Here is an 11069-nt window from a genome sequence, read left to right as displayed (position 1 = left end):
CGATGTCTGCGGCCATTCAGGACCTCATCAAAGCCGTCCGTGACGCGCTCCATGTGCAGGACGTTCCCTCCTCCTCCTCCCTGGAGTCGGTGTCCTTCCGCCGGGCTAGACGTTCCACTGTGGTCTTCCCGAATCACGAGGATCTGGACGCGCTTCTGGCTAAGGAGTGGCGTCATCCTGATCGGCGCCTTCATCTTACCAGGGCCTCTGACGTCCCCTATCCCTTTTCTGAGGAGTCTGTCAACACCTGGACGGTTCCTCCTCAGGTGGACCCTCAGGTTGCTCGCCTGGCGAAGGCTACTACCCTTCCCCTGGCTGACGCGGCTTCCTTGTCGGATCCCGCTGACAAACGGGTCGACTCTTTGGCCAAGTCTGTTTTCGTCGCAGCGGGTGCCGCCATCCGCCCTGCGTTTGCCGCCTCCTGGGTGGCTAAGGCCTGCGCTATCTGGGCAAAACAGCTTGTTCGCGCCTTACCCCCAGACTCTGATCAAGGGGAACTGGCAGTGCTTGCCTCTCAAATTTACCAGGCGTCCAAATTTCTTTGCGATGCCTCTATGGAATCGGCCCGCCGATCCGGCCGTGCGGCCGCTAACTCTGTGGCCATTCGCCGCACCATCTGGCTTCGTTCTTGGGCGGCAGATTCCGCCTCCAAGAAGGCTCTGATTTCCCTTCCCTTTCTCGGTGGGAAGCTCTTTGGGAAGCGTTTGGAGGAGCTCATTTCGGAGGCCACTGGCGGTAAGAGCTCTCTTCTTCCCCAGAATCAGCCTCGCCGCCGTCGCTTTCCTGGGTCGTCCTCTCGGGCGCAGTCCTTTCGGTCCTTTCGGGCCCCCGCTGCCCGAACTGACAAGAAGTCCTCCAGGCCTTCCTTTAAGGCCAAGCCCTCCTGGCATGCCAAGTCCAAACCTGCTCGCCCTCAGCCCACTAAACCTCCTTCCGCATGACTCTGTCAAGGTGGGAGGGCGTCTGCTCGCCTTTCAGGACGTCTGGCGAGCAAGCGTAGAAGACGCTTGGGTTCTGGAGGTAGTCTCCTCCGGATACAGGATCGAGTTTTCCGATCTTCCGCCGGGACGGTTCTTCCTGACGTCGCCCCCCAGGTCCCCCTCCAGGGCAGAAGGTTTTTTTCAGGCCATTCGTTCCCTTCGCTCTCTAGGGGTCATAGTTCCGGTTCCAGAATCAGAACGTTTTCGGGGGTTCTATTCGAATCTGTTCACGGTTCCCAAGAAGGACGGTTCGCTCCGTCCTATCCTGGACCTGAAGGCGCTGAATCACTTTGTCCGGGTCCGCCACTTTCGTATGGAATCCCTCCGGTCGGTGATCGCCTCCTTGGAGTCGGACGAGTTCCTGTCGTCCATCGACATTCAGGACGCCTATCTCCACGTACCCATTGCCCTCTCCCACCAAAGGTTCCTTCGCTTCGCGGTAGGTTCTCTTCATTTCCAATTCGTAGCCCTGCCCTTCGGCCTGGCCTCTGCTCCGAGGGTCTTCACCAAGGTGTTGGCGCCTCTCATGGCCCTTCTACGTACCAGGGGGGTCGCTTTGGTACCTTACCTGGACGACCTTCTGATTCGGGCCCCGTCGTTGGAGGACAACCTGTCCAGCCTGCACATCACCCTCTCAGCTCTTGCTCAGTTCGGGTGGCTCATCAACCACTCCAAGTCCTCCCTCGTCCCATGCCAGAGGATGCCTTTCCTGGGCATGATTTTCGACGCTCGCCTCGGGCGGGTGTTTCTCCCCCCAGAGAAGATTGCCTCCCTTCAGGCGGGGGTGACTCTTCTCCGCGGTCCGTCCACCTTGACTATCAGGACGTGTATGCGCGTCCTGGGGAGGATGGTGGCTTCCTTCGAAGCCATTCCCTATTCCCAATTCCACTCCCGGGACCTTCAGTTGTTTCTCCTATCCAGGTGGGACAAGTCCCAGGCAGGTCTCGATCGCCTGGTTCGTCTCCCTCTCCAGCTTCGCCAGGACCTCTCCTGGTGGCTGCTTCCTCGGACGGTGTCCCTGGGCCGTTCTTTTCTTCCCCCCAGTTGGCGGGTGATCACGACGGACGCCAGCCTCTCGGGTTGGGGAGCTGTCCTCGACTCTCTCACAGTCCAGGGTCTTTGGTCTGCTCAGGAGTCCTCCCTGCAGATAAATGTACTCGAGCTCAGGGCAATTTTCCTGGCACTGTCTCACTGGACCCCACGTCTTCGCGGTCTCCCGGTCCGGGTTCAAACAGACAATTCCACCGCCGTGGCTTATCTGAACCACCAAGGGGGCACCAGGAGCGTGATGGCCTTGCAGGAAGCCTCCCATATCCTGCGCTGGGCGGAAAACCACGTTCCCGTCCTCTCCGCGGTGCACATTCCCGGGGTCGACAACTGGGCGGCAGACTTCCTCAGTCGTCAGCTAGTCGACCCGGGCGAATGGTCTCTTCACCCAGAGGTGTTCCTCCAACTTTGTCACCGATGGGGAACTCCGGACGTGGATCTTTTCGCGTCACGTCTCAACCACAGGATTCCGCGCTATGTCGCGCGGTCCAGAGACCCTCAGGCTTTCGCGGTAGACGCCCTAGTTCTGCCTTGGTCTCAGTTCAACCTTCTGTACCTGTTCCCCCCCATTCCCCTCCTGCCCCGAGTGCTCAAGCGTCTCAAGGCAGCCCGGGTTTCGGCAATCCTGGTGGCTCCAGATTGGCCCCGCAGGGCGTGGTACGCAGATCTAGTGTTTCTGCTCGCCGACGCTCCGTGGCGACTTCCTCTGCGCCACGATCTCCTTTCTCAGGGTCCTCTGTACCACCCGAATTTACTTCAGCTTCGTTTGACGGCGTGGCCGTTGAGACCGCGGTTTTGAAGTCCCGTGGCCTCTCGGATTCTGTCATTCAGACGATGCTTCACGCTCGCAAACCCCAGTCAGCCCGTATTTACTACCGGACCTGGAGAGCGTATTTTGCCTGGTGCGAGTCTGGGCGCTTCCGCCCTCTTCATTTCTCCGTCCCTAACGTTCTGGCCTTCCTTCAGGCCGGTTTTGAGAAGGGTCTTCGCCTGGCTTCTCTCAGAGGACAGATTTCGGCCCTCTCAGTCCTTTTCCAACGTCCTGTGGCCTCGCGGGCTCAGGTTAGGACTTTCCTACAGGGTGTCGCTCGTCGAGCCCCCCCCTTTCGTTTTCCAGTGGAGCCGTGGGACCTGAATCTCGTCCTTGGCGCCCTTCAGTCTTCTCCCTTCGAGCCTTTGGCAGAGATATCTCTGTCGTTTGTTTCGTTCAAGGTGGCCTTCTTAGTGGCAGTCACCTCCATCCGCCGGGTTTCCGAACTGGCGGCGCTTTCTTGCCGTTCGCCTTTCCTGGTTTTCCATCAGGACAAGGTGGTGTTGCGTCCCGTTCCCTCTTTCCTTCCAAAGGTGGTCTCCTCGTTTCATATCAATGAAGAGATCGTCCTTCCCTCTTTCTGCCCTAATCCTTCTCACCCTAGGGAGAAATCCCTCCATTGCCTTGACGTTGTTCGGGCCCTTCGCCTGTACCTTCGCCTCACGGAACCTTTCCGTCGTTCGGATTCCCTTTTCGTGGTCCCGGCGGGTCCTCGTAGGGGTTTGCCTGCCTCCAAGGCCACCATCTCTCGCTGGGTTCGGTCGGCTGTCAAGGAGGCCTATATCGCAAAGGGCCGTGCTCCCCCTTCCAGGTTGACCGCTCATTCGACTAGGGCAGTTGGGGCTTCCTGGGCGGTGCGTCATCAAGCATCTGCTTCCCAGGTCTGCCGGGCCGCCACCTGGGCGTCAGTTCACACTTTCTCTAAGTTTTATCACATTCATTCCCTGGCTTCCGCTGACGCTAGCCTGGGGCGCAAGGTTCTGCAAGCAGCTGTGCTTTAGATTGGCGACATGGCGTTCTTCTTCCCTCCCTCAGGGACTGCTTTGGGACGTCCCATGGTGCTGTGTCCCCCAATGCCATGCACGAGAAAAATGGATTTTTTGTACTCACCGTAAAATCCTTTTCTCGTAGTAGGCATTGGGGGACACAGATCCCTCCCATTTTCTTACTGAGTTTCTTCTTGTTGTGGTCCCGGCGATTTGTGGTCGTTGGGTTTCCCCAGTTGAAGACTTGTTGGCGTTCAGTTTTCTGTTTGTTCAGGTGTATGGCGTTCCTACTGCTTTTGTACCGACTGGTGTATCTCGGCTCTTGCAGAGGGGTATAGCCCACCTGGGCGGAGCCAACACTTTTTTGTTTCTAGTGTCAGCCTCCTAGTGGCAGCTGGGCATATACCCATGGTGCTGTGTCCCCCAATGCCTACTACGAGAAAAGGATTTTACGGTGAGTACAAAAAATCCATTTTTTCTCTCTCGTATCATTGGGGGACACAGAAGACCATGGGACATTAAAGAGCAGTACCATGGGGGAGGGAATAGGAACAGAACGAATCTAAGGCCGGTCATAAGGCCCTGCACATGCGGGGGAAGGACACACCAGGAACCCTGAAAAGGGGCAGGAAGAACCATTCCCAGGAAGGCCAGCCAGAGAGCGGCTGAGAGGCTCCGGCTGGGCAGAAGAAAGAACAGCCCAGAGTATATAAGCCACGGCCTAGGAGACTTCAGAAGAAATGGAGAGCACACAGAATATCCACAAGATGGACAAGAATGAAGACAAGTCAGTCACCAGAACAAACGGAGCGACTGCAGAATATACAGGAGAGACAAACACAGCCTGGAGCCAGAAGACTTTTAAGGAAGTAATACCCAAGGATCAGAACCCCAGGAAAAAAAACACCCTGGAGTCATCAACAGTCACAACATGGCATGAGAAGAAAAAGGGGGAATTCTACGAAGGCTGGTAATAGGCAGCGTGCGAAGGAGCGGTGCAAAAAGAAACCACTCAGTGGAATACCGATTGGAAGAAGACGAACTGAAAATGGCACCTAGATATCAAGGGTCAGACAACTGCAGATGTGACAAAGTTTTCCCCCCATGGGAGAAGAGGTAGGGGTGGCAGAAGGCAAAAACCCCAAACTCCATAACAGGCTGCCAGAAGAGAAGAACACTCCAGCAGGACCACGATGAACAAGTCAGGGCTAGAGAACCTGGATGTCAGGCATGGCAATGTCGCACAAGAAAAAAAATTGTGAGGGAGTGAAGAAACCCAATGGGAACAAGACAGTGGAACCGACCCAAAACTCACAAAAAACTGGGGAGTAACCTGGTAGGAAAAGAGTGACCACCGGGATCAAAAATGTCCCCTTCAGACCTACGGCTAAAGGGTTTGCCTCATAAGAGTGTTCCCCAAGGAGAATGACAACTTATTTTCTCTAAGTGAACAAAGGAGAAGGAGGGGGCTCAGGCACAGGAGGGCCAGCAGGGGGAGGTAGGTAATATACTTACCTAGACGGTTTCTACCTACCCTGATTCCAGCAGTGTCACCTTCCTCAGTGTGCTGCCCCTTGGGGAGGGCTGCTACACCGGTAACAGGAGGGACTTCCAGAAGTAGCAGACAAGGTGACACTGTTACTGGCGTGTAACAGTGGATTTGAGTTCCACTGTTCCTCCTTGTCTTCCGGAGGTGGGGAACAAGCAGCGGGCTTGAGGACCCACTGGTCTTCCCCCTCAAGTGTGGGGAAAACAGGTGGTTAGAGCCCACCTATAACCCGAACCTGAAAAATAAAAAAGGAAAGAACTTTGGCAGACCTGCAGAAAAAAAAATGTTTGCCTCCTATGGACACTAAGCTCAAACTGATTAGCTCAGTGCATGCAGGAGGGGTATAGCTGAGAGTTGGAGCTAACACTTTTTTGCTTAGTGTCGCCTCCTAGTGGCAGCAGCAGCTATACCCATGGTCTCCTGTGTCCCCCAATGATACGAGAGAGAAATATTTGTTTAAAGGGATTCTGTCATCAGAAATGAGCCCTATAAGCTAAACATATGGCGATGTCCCTTGTAAAACACTGAATCCTAAAGTGAGTTTATCAAATGCCCCTGTGGCTCTATATTCCTAAAAAAGTGGTTTATATCACCTGTCAATCACTTCAAAGCCACGCCCGCCTGTGAAGAAGCCCAGCACCGCCTATGTCTCCTCCTTTCATCAATGATAGATAGCCGTAATCTCGCGATGCGCGAGCTCGCGCATGCGCAGTGCCGGTATAGTGTTCCTTCCCTGTGCTGGCATCAGCCTCAGGGAAAGAACTGCGCATGCGCGAGCTCGCGCATCGCGAGATTACGGCTATCTATCATTGATGAAAGGAGGAGACATAGGCGGTGTTGGGCTCCTTCACAGGCGGGCGTGGCTTTGAAGTGATTGACAGGTGATATAAACATCTTTTTTAGGAATATAGAGCCACAGGGGCATTTGATAAACTCACTTTAGGATTCAGTGTTTTACAAGGGACATCGCCATATTTTTAGCTTATAGGGCTCATTTCTGATGACAGAATCCCTTTAAAAGGCAGCGTATTATATATAATGATACTTCTGCTGCGCACTTATGCCGTTCAGTGGAGAAAAATAATACAGTTTAATTTGCATAATAACATATTAGAAAGAATATAGAAGAAATGAAGACGGTGGGGAGAGGCAGAGGAACCACGCTTGTATGCTCTGCAACCTGCAGCTTTCCTGTCCCCAGCTGTATAACACCGTTTAAGGCCTCATGCACACAAATGTATTTTGTTTCCATGTCCTTTTTGTTTTTGTTTTTTGCGGATAGGATGTAAACCCATTCATTTCAATGGGTCCACAAAAAATGAGGATATCACACCGTGTGCTGTCTGCATCCATATGTCCATTCTCTAGCCCCGCAAAAAAGATAGAACATGCATTGTTACAATGGATCCTCAAAAAAAACTGATGCAATACGGATGTAACACAGACGTCATCAGTATTATTTGCGGATGAGTGTTTTGCGGACCGCAAAATACATATGGTCGTGTTCATGAGCCCTAAGGGGTTATGCACACAGACTTAATTTTTTTCAGTTTCCATTCCGTTTTGTTTACAGGTCCGTAAGCAGAACCATTCACTTCAATGAGTCTACAAAAAAATGGAAATGACTCAGTGTGCATTACGTTTCCGTATGTCCGCATGTCCCTAACGCAAAAAAATAGAACATGTCGGACAGGCATTGTTGCAACGGATCTGCAAAAAAAAAAAACAGATGCAATACAGCATGAAGCCTTATTTAAAGCTTGCCATACACATACAGTTATCTCTCCCAACTCCTCCATACATGTTTGGTCCAGCCAAGCACGTATGTGTTGTCAATAGTGAGAGAGGACCGCACGTGGCCGGCACTATAATAGAAATGCCTTTTCTTGTTCGTGGCTGCGGACAAGAATAGGACATGTTCTATTTTTTTGCGGGGCCCTGTAGAAAATGAATGGGTCCGCACCTGTTCCGCAAAATTAAGGTCGTGTTCATTTTAATGGGAAGAGAGGGGGGATAAACCAGTGCCAGACCTCCCGGGCAGTGGTTTGTCTCCTGCAGGTACAAAGGATGGGCATTCCCAATCCTTGGCCTCGATATCTGCCATCCATGGCTATCGGTGAGGCTCCTATACACGTAAGTCACCTTGTCCCATTAAAATCAGCAGGTTTTCTCGACATTTATCTAATGGGCACCTGGTCACATGCTTATCACAAAAACGATTTAAACAGTACGTCATTTTCTGATGGCTCATTCCCTTTAAATGATGTCATAATTTGCATGTTGATCTTCTTGCAGCTTAGGAGCCAGCTAACCCAGGCTGAACTGTCCTACAGCAGCGTTCTGGATGGGATGAAGAAGGAGATTTCTCAGCTGACAGAGGAGCTGCACCAAAAAGATATTGGCATTGCTTCCAAGGACTGGGAGCGGAAGCTTCAGGCTGAGAGAGAGAGAGCGGATAGAGAAGCAGCCGAGCATAAAGTAAGTGCAAATACTAAAAAGGTTGTCCAGGCAGCAAACATAAGGATACGGTTGCAATATACGGTTGGAATGACCTGGGTTTCTGCATCACCCATGACACATGCTTTTATTGTTATCCAAGTTACTAGACAAACACAATCCAACTATATCAGTGACACTACTGTTGTACCGTTCATGTCTTTTATTGAGCACATTGATTAAAAATCCTCAGTGCGGGAAGAAAAAGTAAGTGAACCCTTTGGAATTACCCACATTTGCAATGGTTTCTAGTAAAATTTGGTCATACACTCCCTCAGTGATCACAAGGCATCCGAGCCATGATGCTCCCTCCACCATGTGGGATGAGGGTTCGGTGTTGGTGTGCTGTGTTCTTTTTCCTCCCAACATTCTGCGCTTGTGCTATAAAGTTCCACTTTTGTCCCATCTGTCCATAAAACGTTTTGTCAGAAGCATTGTTGTTCTCGGGCAAACTTGAGTCAGGCTGATGGATTTTCTTTTGGAAAGGAGCGTTTTCCTTGAACACCACCCTCTTCAGTCTTTTGATAACAGTGGACACAAGAACAGAGGTTTTTGCAGTTTTACTGTAGGTCACATAGCTGGATGAGGGTAGGGGTGGGCGATATAAACGATATGCGATATTATCGCCATAAATTCGGGCAACGATATAGATTTTAGCTATATCGCCATATTGCGATAGATGACCACGGAGCGGTAGTGAATTGAAGAAGCTTCTCACTCGCCACTCCGTGGCCTCCCGACGCCAGGGCCTTGCGTGCACACATCGTCAGCGTCAGGTCCCTCCTGCGGACTCCATCAGACAGACGCGCACCCTGCAGGAAAGTTAAGTATATTAACAGGGGCCTGATTCTACCGGGGGGTGGTGGATAGCGCTGGCTGGGGGACATGGATGATGATGGCCATGTAATTTGTATACATACAGAAGAAGATAATATATTGCGATATATCGTTATATCGCACATGCTTCAAATTATATCGCAATATAGATTTTAAGCCATATCGCCCAGCCCTAGAAGTTGTACTTTCTAATGCCACCATTAATTATGGCATACAATGTAGTGGGAAGCGGTAAAAAAAAATTCCAGATGGGGTGGAATTGGGAAAAAAAAACACAATACCTCCACCGTTTTACCCGTTTTGTTCCCACGGCGTTCCGTTTGCGGCAAAACTGACCCATGCCCTTCATTCTCTGCGTCAGTACGATTACGATACCACATATATATAGGTTTTTCTCGTGCATGGCATTGGGGGACACAGCACCATGGGTATATGTCCAACTACCACTAGGAGGCACTAGACACAAAAAGTGTTGGCTCCTCCCCGTTGGGCTATACCCTCTCCACAGGCACAAGGCTATTCAGTTTTTGTCTAGTGTCCGTAGGAGGCAGACCTGTCCTGCTTTTTTTTCAGGTCCTGCTGTTTTTTTATTTTATTTTATTTTTTCTCTCTTCTGCAGGTCTAGGTGATCTCCACCGTTATACCTGCTGCAGGCTGGGGCTCCATCGTGTTCCACTTTAGTTGCCCCCCCTGCGGGCGCGTACTTCTGTACCATCGCCGGTCACCCAGTCCCCACAGACTGCATCTGCAGTGGCTTGCCGGCATTCCCACGGTTCCCGTGTTGAGTCTGCCGAAGGGGTGACCCTGCGGCGCCCGAAGACATCAGATGGTGAGTAGCCCTGTCCCTACCTGCCCCAGGGTTAGGTTCCCTCCTGTGGCCAGGGGGGTGGGATCCACCTTAGCTGGGGGTCCTGGGAAGCTTCCATCTTCCTCCACCTTTCTCTTCCCCCTTGGTTGGTTTTTTTTTCTCTCCTCCCTGGCCACACAGTCTTCTCCTGGGCCTTCCCTGCTACTTTAGTCCCCGGCTTTTGCAGGGACTAGGCCTCATCTTCCATGGCCCGTTCCCGGCTCCCAGGTGCTCTGTTTGCCCTGTTCCGCCCACCCCCAGGCGTCGCTCCCCCCCTCCTACCCTCCTCACCTAGTTTTGTGGGTCCGGAGGCCCCTCGGTCGGCCGCGATTCGCCCCGCCCCCCTCGCTCCATTCCCGGCCGCCTCATAAATCGAGGCCCCGGCTTTTGGGCCTGCTAGGCCGCGATCTTCCCGGCCCCTCCTCCTTGCTTCCCGGGCTTTTCTGACCCCGCCCGGCCCTCGGGAGGGGCTATCTCCTCCACCCTTTACTGGTCTCTTGTGGGTTATCTATCCAGTGGATAGATCCTCAGTTTTAAAGGAACTGCAGACCCCCTAATTGTCCTATGTACTGTGTGAAGGCAGCTAAAGCTGTACATAGGGATCACTCAAGTCGTCCCCCCCCCCCCCCCCCCCACCCCTCCTCAATTGCTTCATTTCTCCTGCAGCCTCTATAGCTGCTGCAGCACCTCTTTGGGGAACATGGCATCCGGGTCTAGAATGACAGCCTCTGCTGGCTGCTCTATGAGGGTCTCCTCGGATCGCCACGTGTTTTCACGTGCGTCCGCTGTCTACGAAGGCTGCCATGTGGTCGGCCTGTCCCTGCTTGTGTGCAGTACCTCTTCCCAGACCCCTTTGTGTCCCCTGACCAAATCCTTTTGTGTAGGTCCCTTCTGAATGGTCTCCCTCTTTGTCAACATAGGAACCTTGTCCGACTCTCCCAATCTCTGGCGGAGTCGCTGGACCGCTACCTATCCAATTGCGGCCACCTATGCCCTCCCAGGGTCCTCCCTGCAGATGAGGAATGCTCAGATACCGGGTCCAGCAAGGGGTAGCTCACAGTACAACCTCGGGTGGTCTCAACAGGATTCCACCCCTCCTCGGCATCCTCGGGTCCTCCCCAGGACAGGCCTGAGGCTGGTGACGAATCCTTTCCTGTCATCCCATCCGTTGCCTCTGGGGACACCTCTGCACCGATTCCCTCGGAACAGAGCATCAGGCGGTCTTCCTCCATACAGAAGCCCTCTGGGAGGTCAAGACTAACGTGCACGGAGGAACCTCTCCTACCCAGGGTTGGTATCCCCTCTAGTGGATTTTCGGATGGCGCTCCCCTGACTGCACAGGTATTCAACCGCACAGGTAAGGCAGCCGTCCCCGTGTTTAGCATAATGAGTCACCTACTTGGTGTCTCTGGTACGTACGCCTTCTCCTTAACAGGGGGGTACCTGCACCACTGCCATAGGCTGTACCTGACAAGCCTTCCTGGTTCCCCTATACCAGGGGCTATGCTCTACACAT

At 52.8% G+C, this 11069-nt stretch overlaps 1 protein-coding gene across 4 annotated transcripts in view; it reads left to right on the top strand.

The window, feature by feature from the left end:
• The window catches only part of CEP63 (centrosomal protein 63), a 75322-nt gene that overhangs the window by 48229 nt on the left and 16024 nt on the right, over positions 1 to 11069 (top strand). For 3 of the 4 annotated variants that reach the window (XM_040427689.1, XM_040427691.1, XM_040427688.1), the window contains one exon: positions 7669 to 7851. In XM_040427689.1, the coding sequence (XP_040283623.1) occupies positions 7669 to 7851 (183 nt within the window). The remainder of the gene's footprint in view (positions 1 to 7668; positions 7852 to 11069) is intronic. The other variant, XM_040427690.1, reaches the window with a different exon arrangement.

Source organism: Bufo bufo, chromosome 4 (genome assembly GCF_905171765.1).
Source record: "Bufo bufo chromosome 4, aBufBuf1.1, whole genome shotgun sequence".
NCBI lineage: Eukaryota > Metazoa > Chordata > Amphibia > Anura > Bufonidae > Bufo > Bufo bufo.
This window is presented reverse-complemented; position numbering and strand designations above follow the sequence as displayed.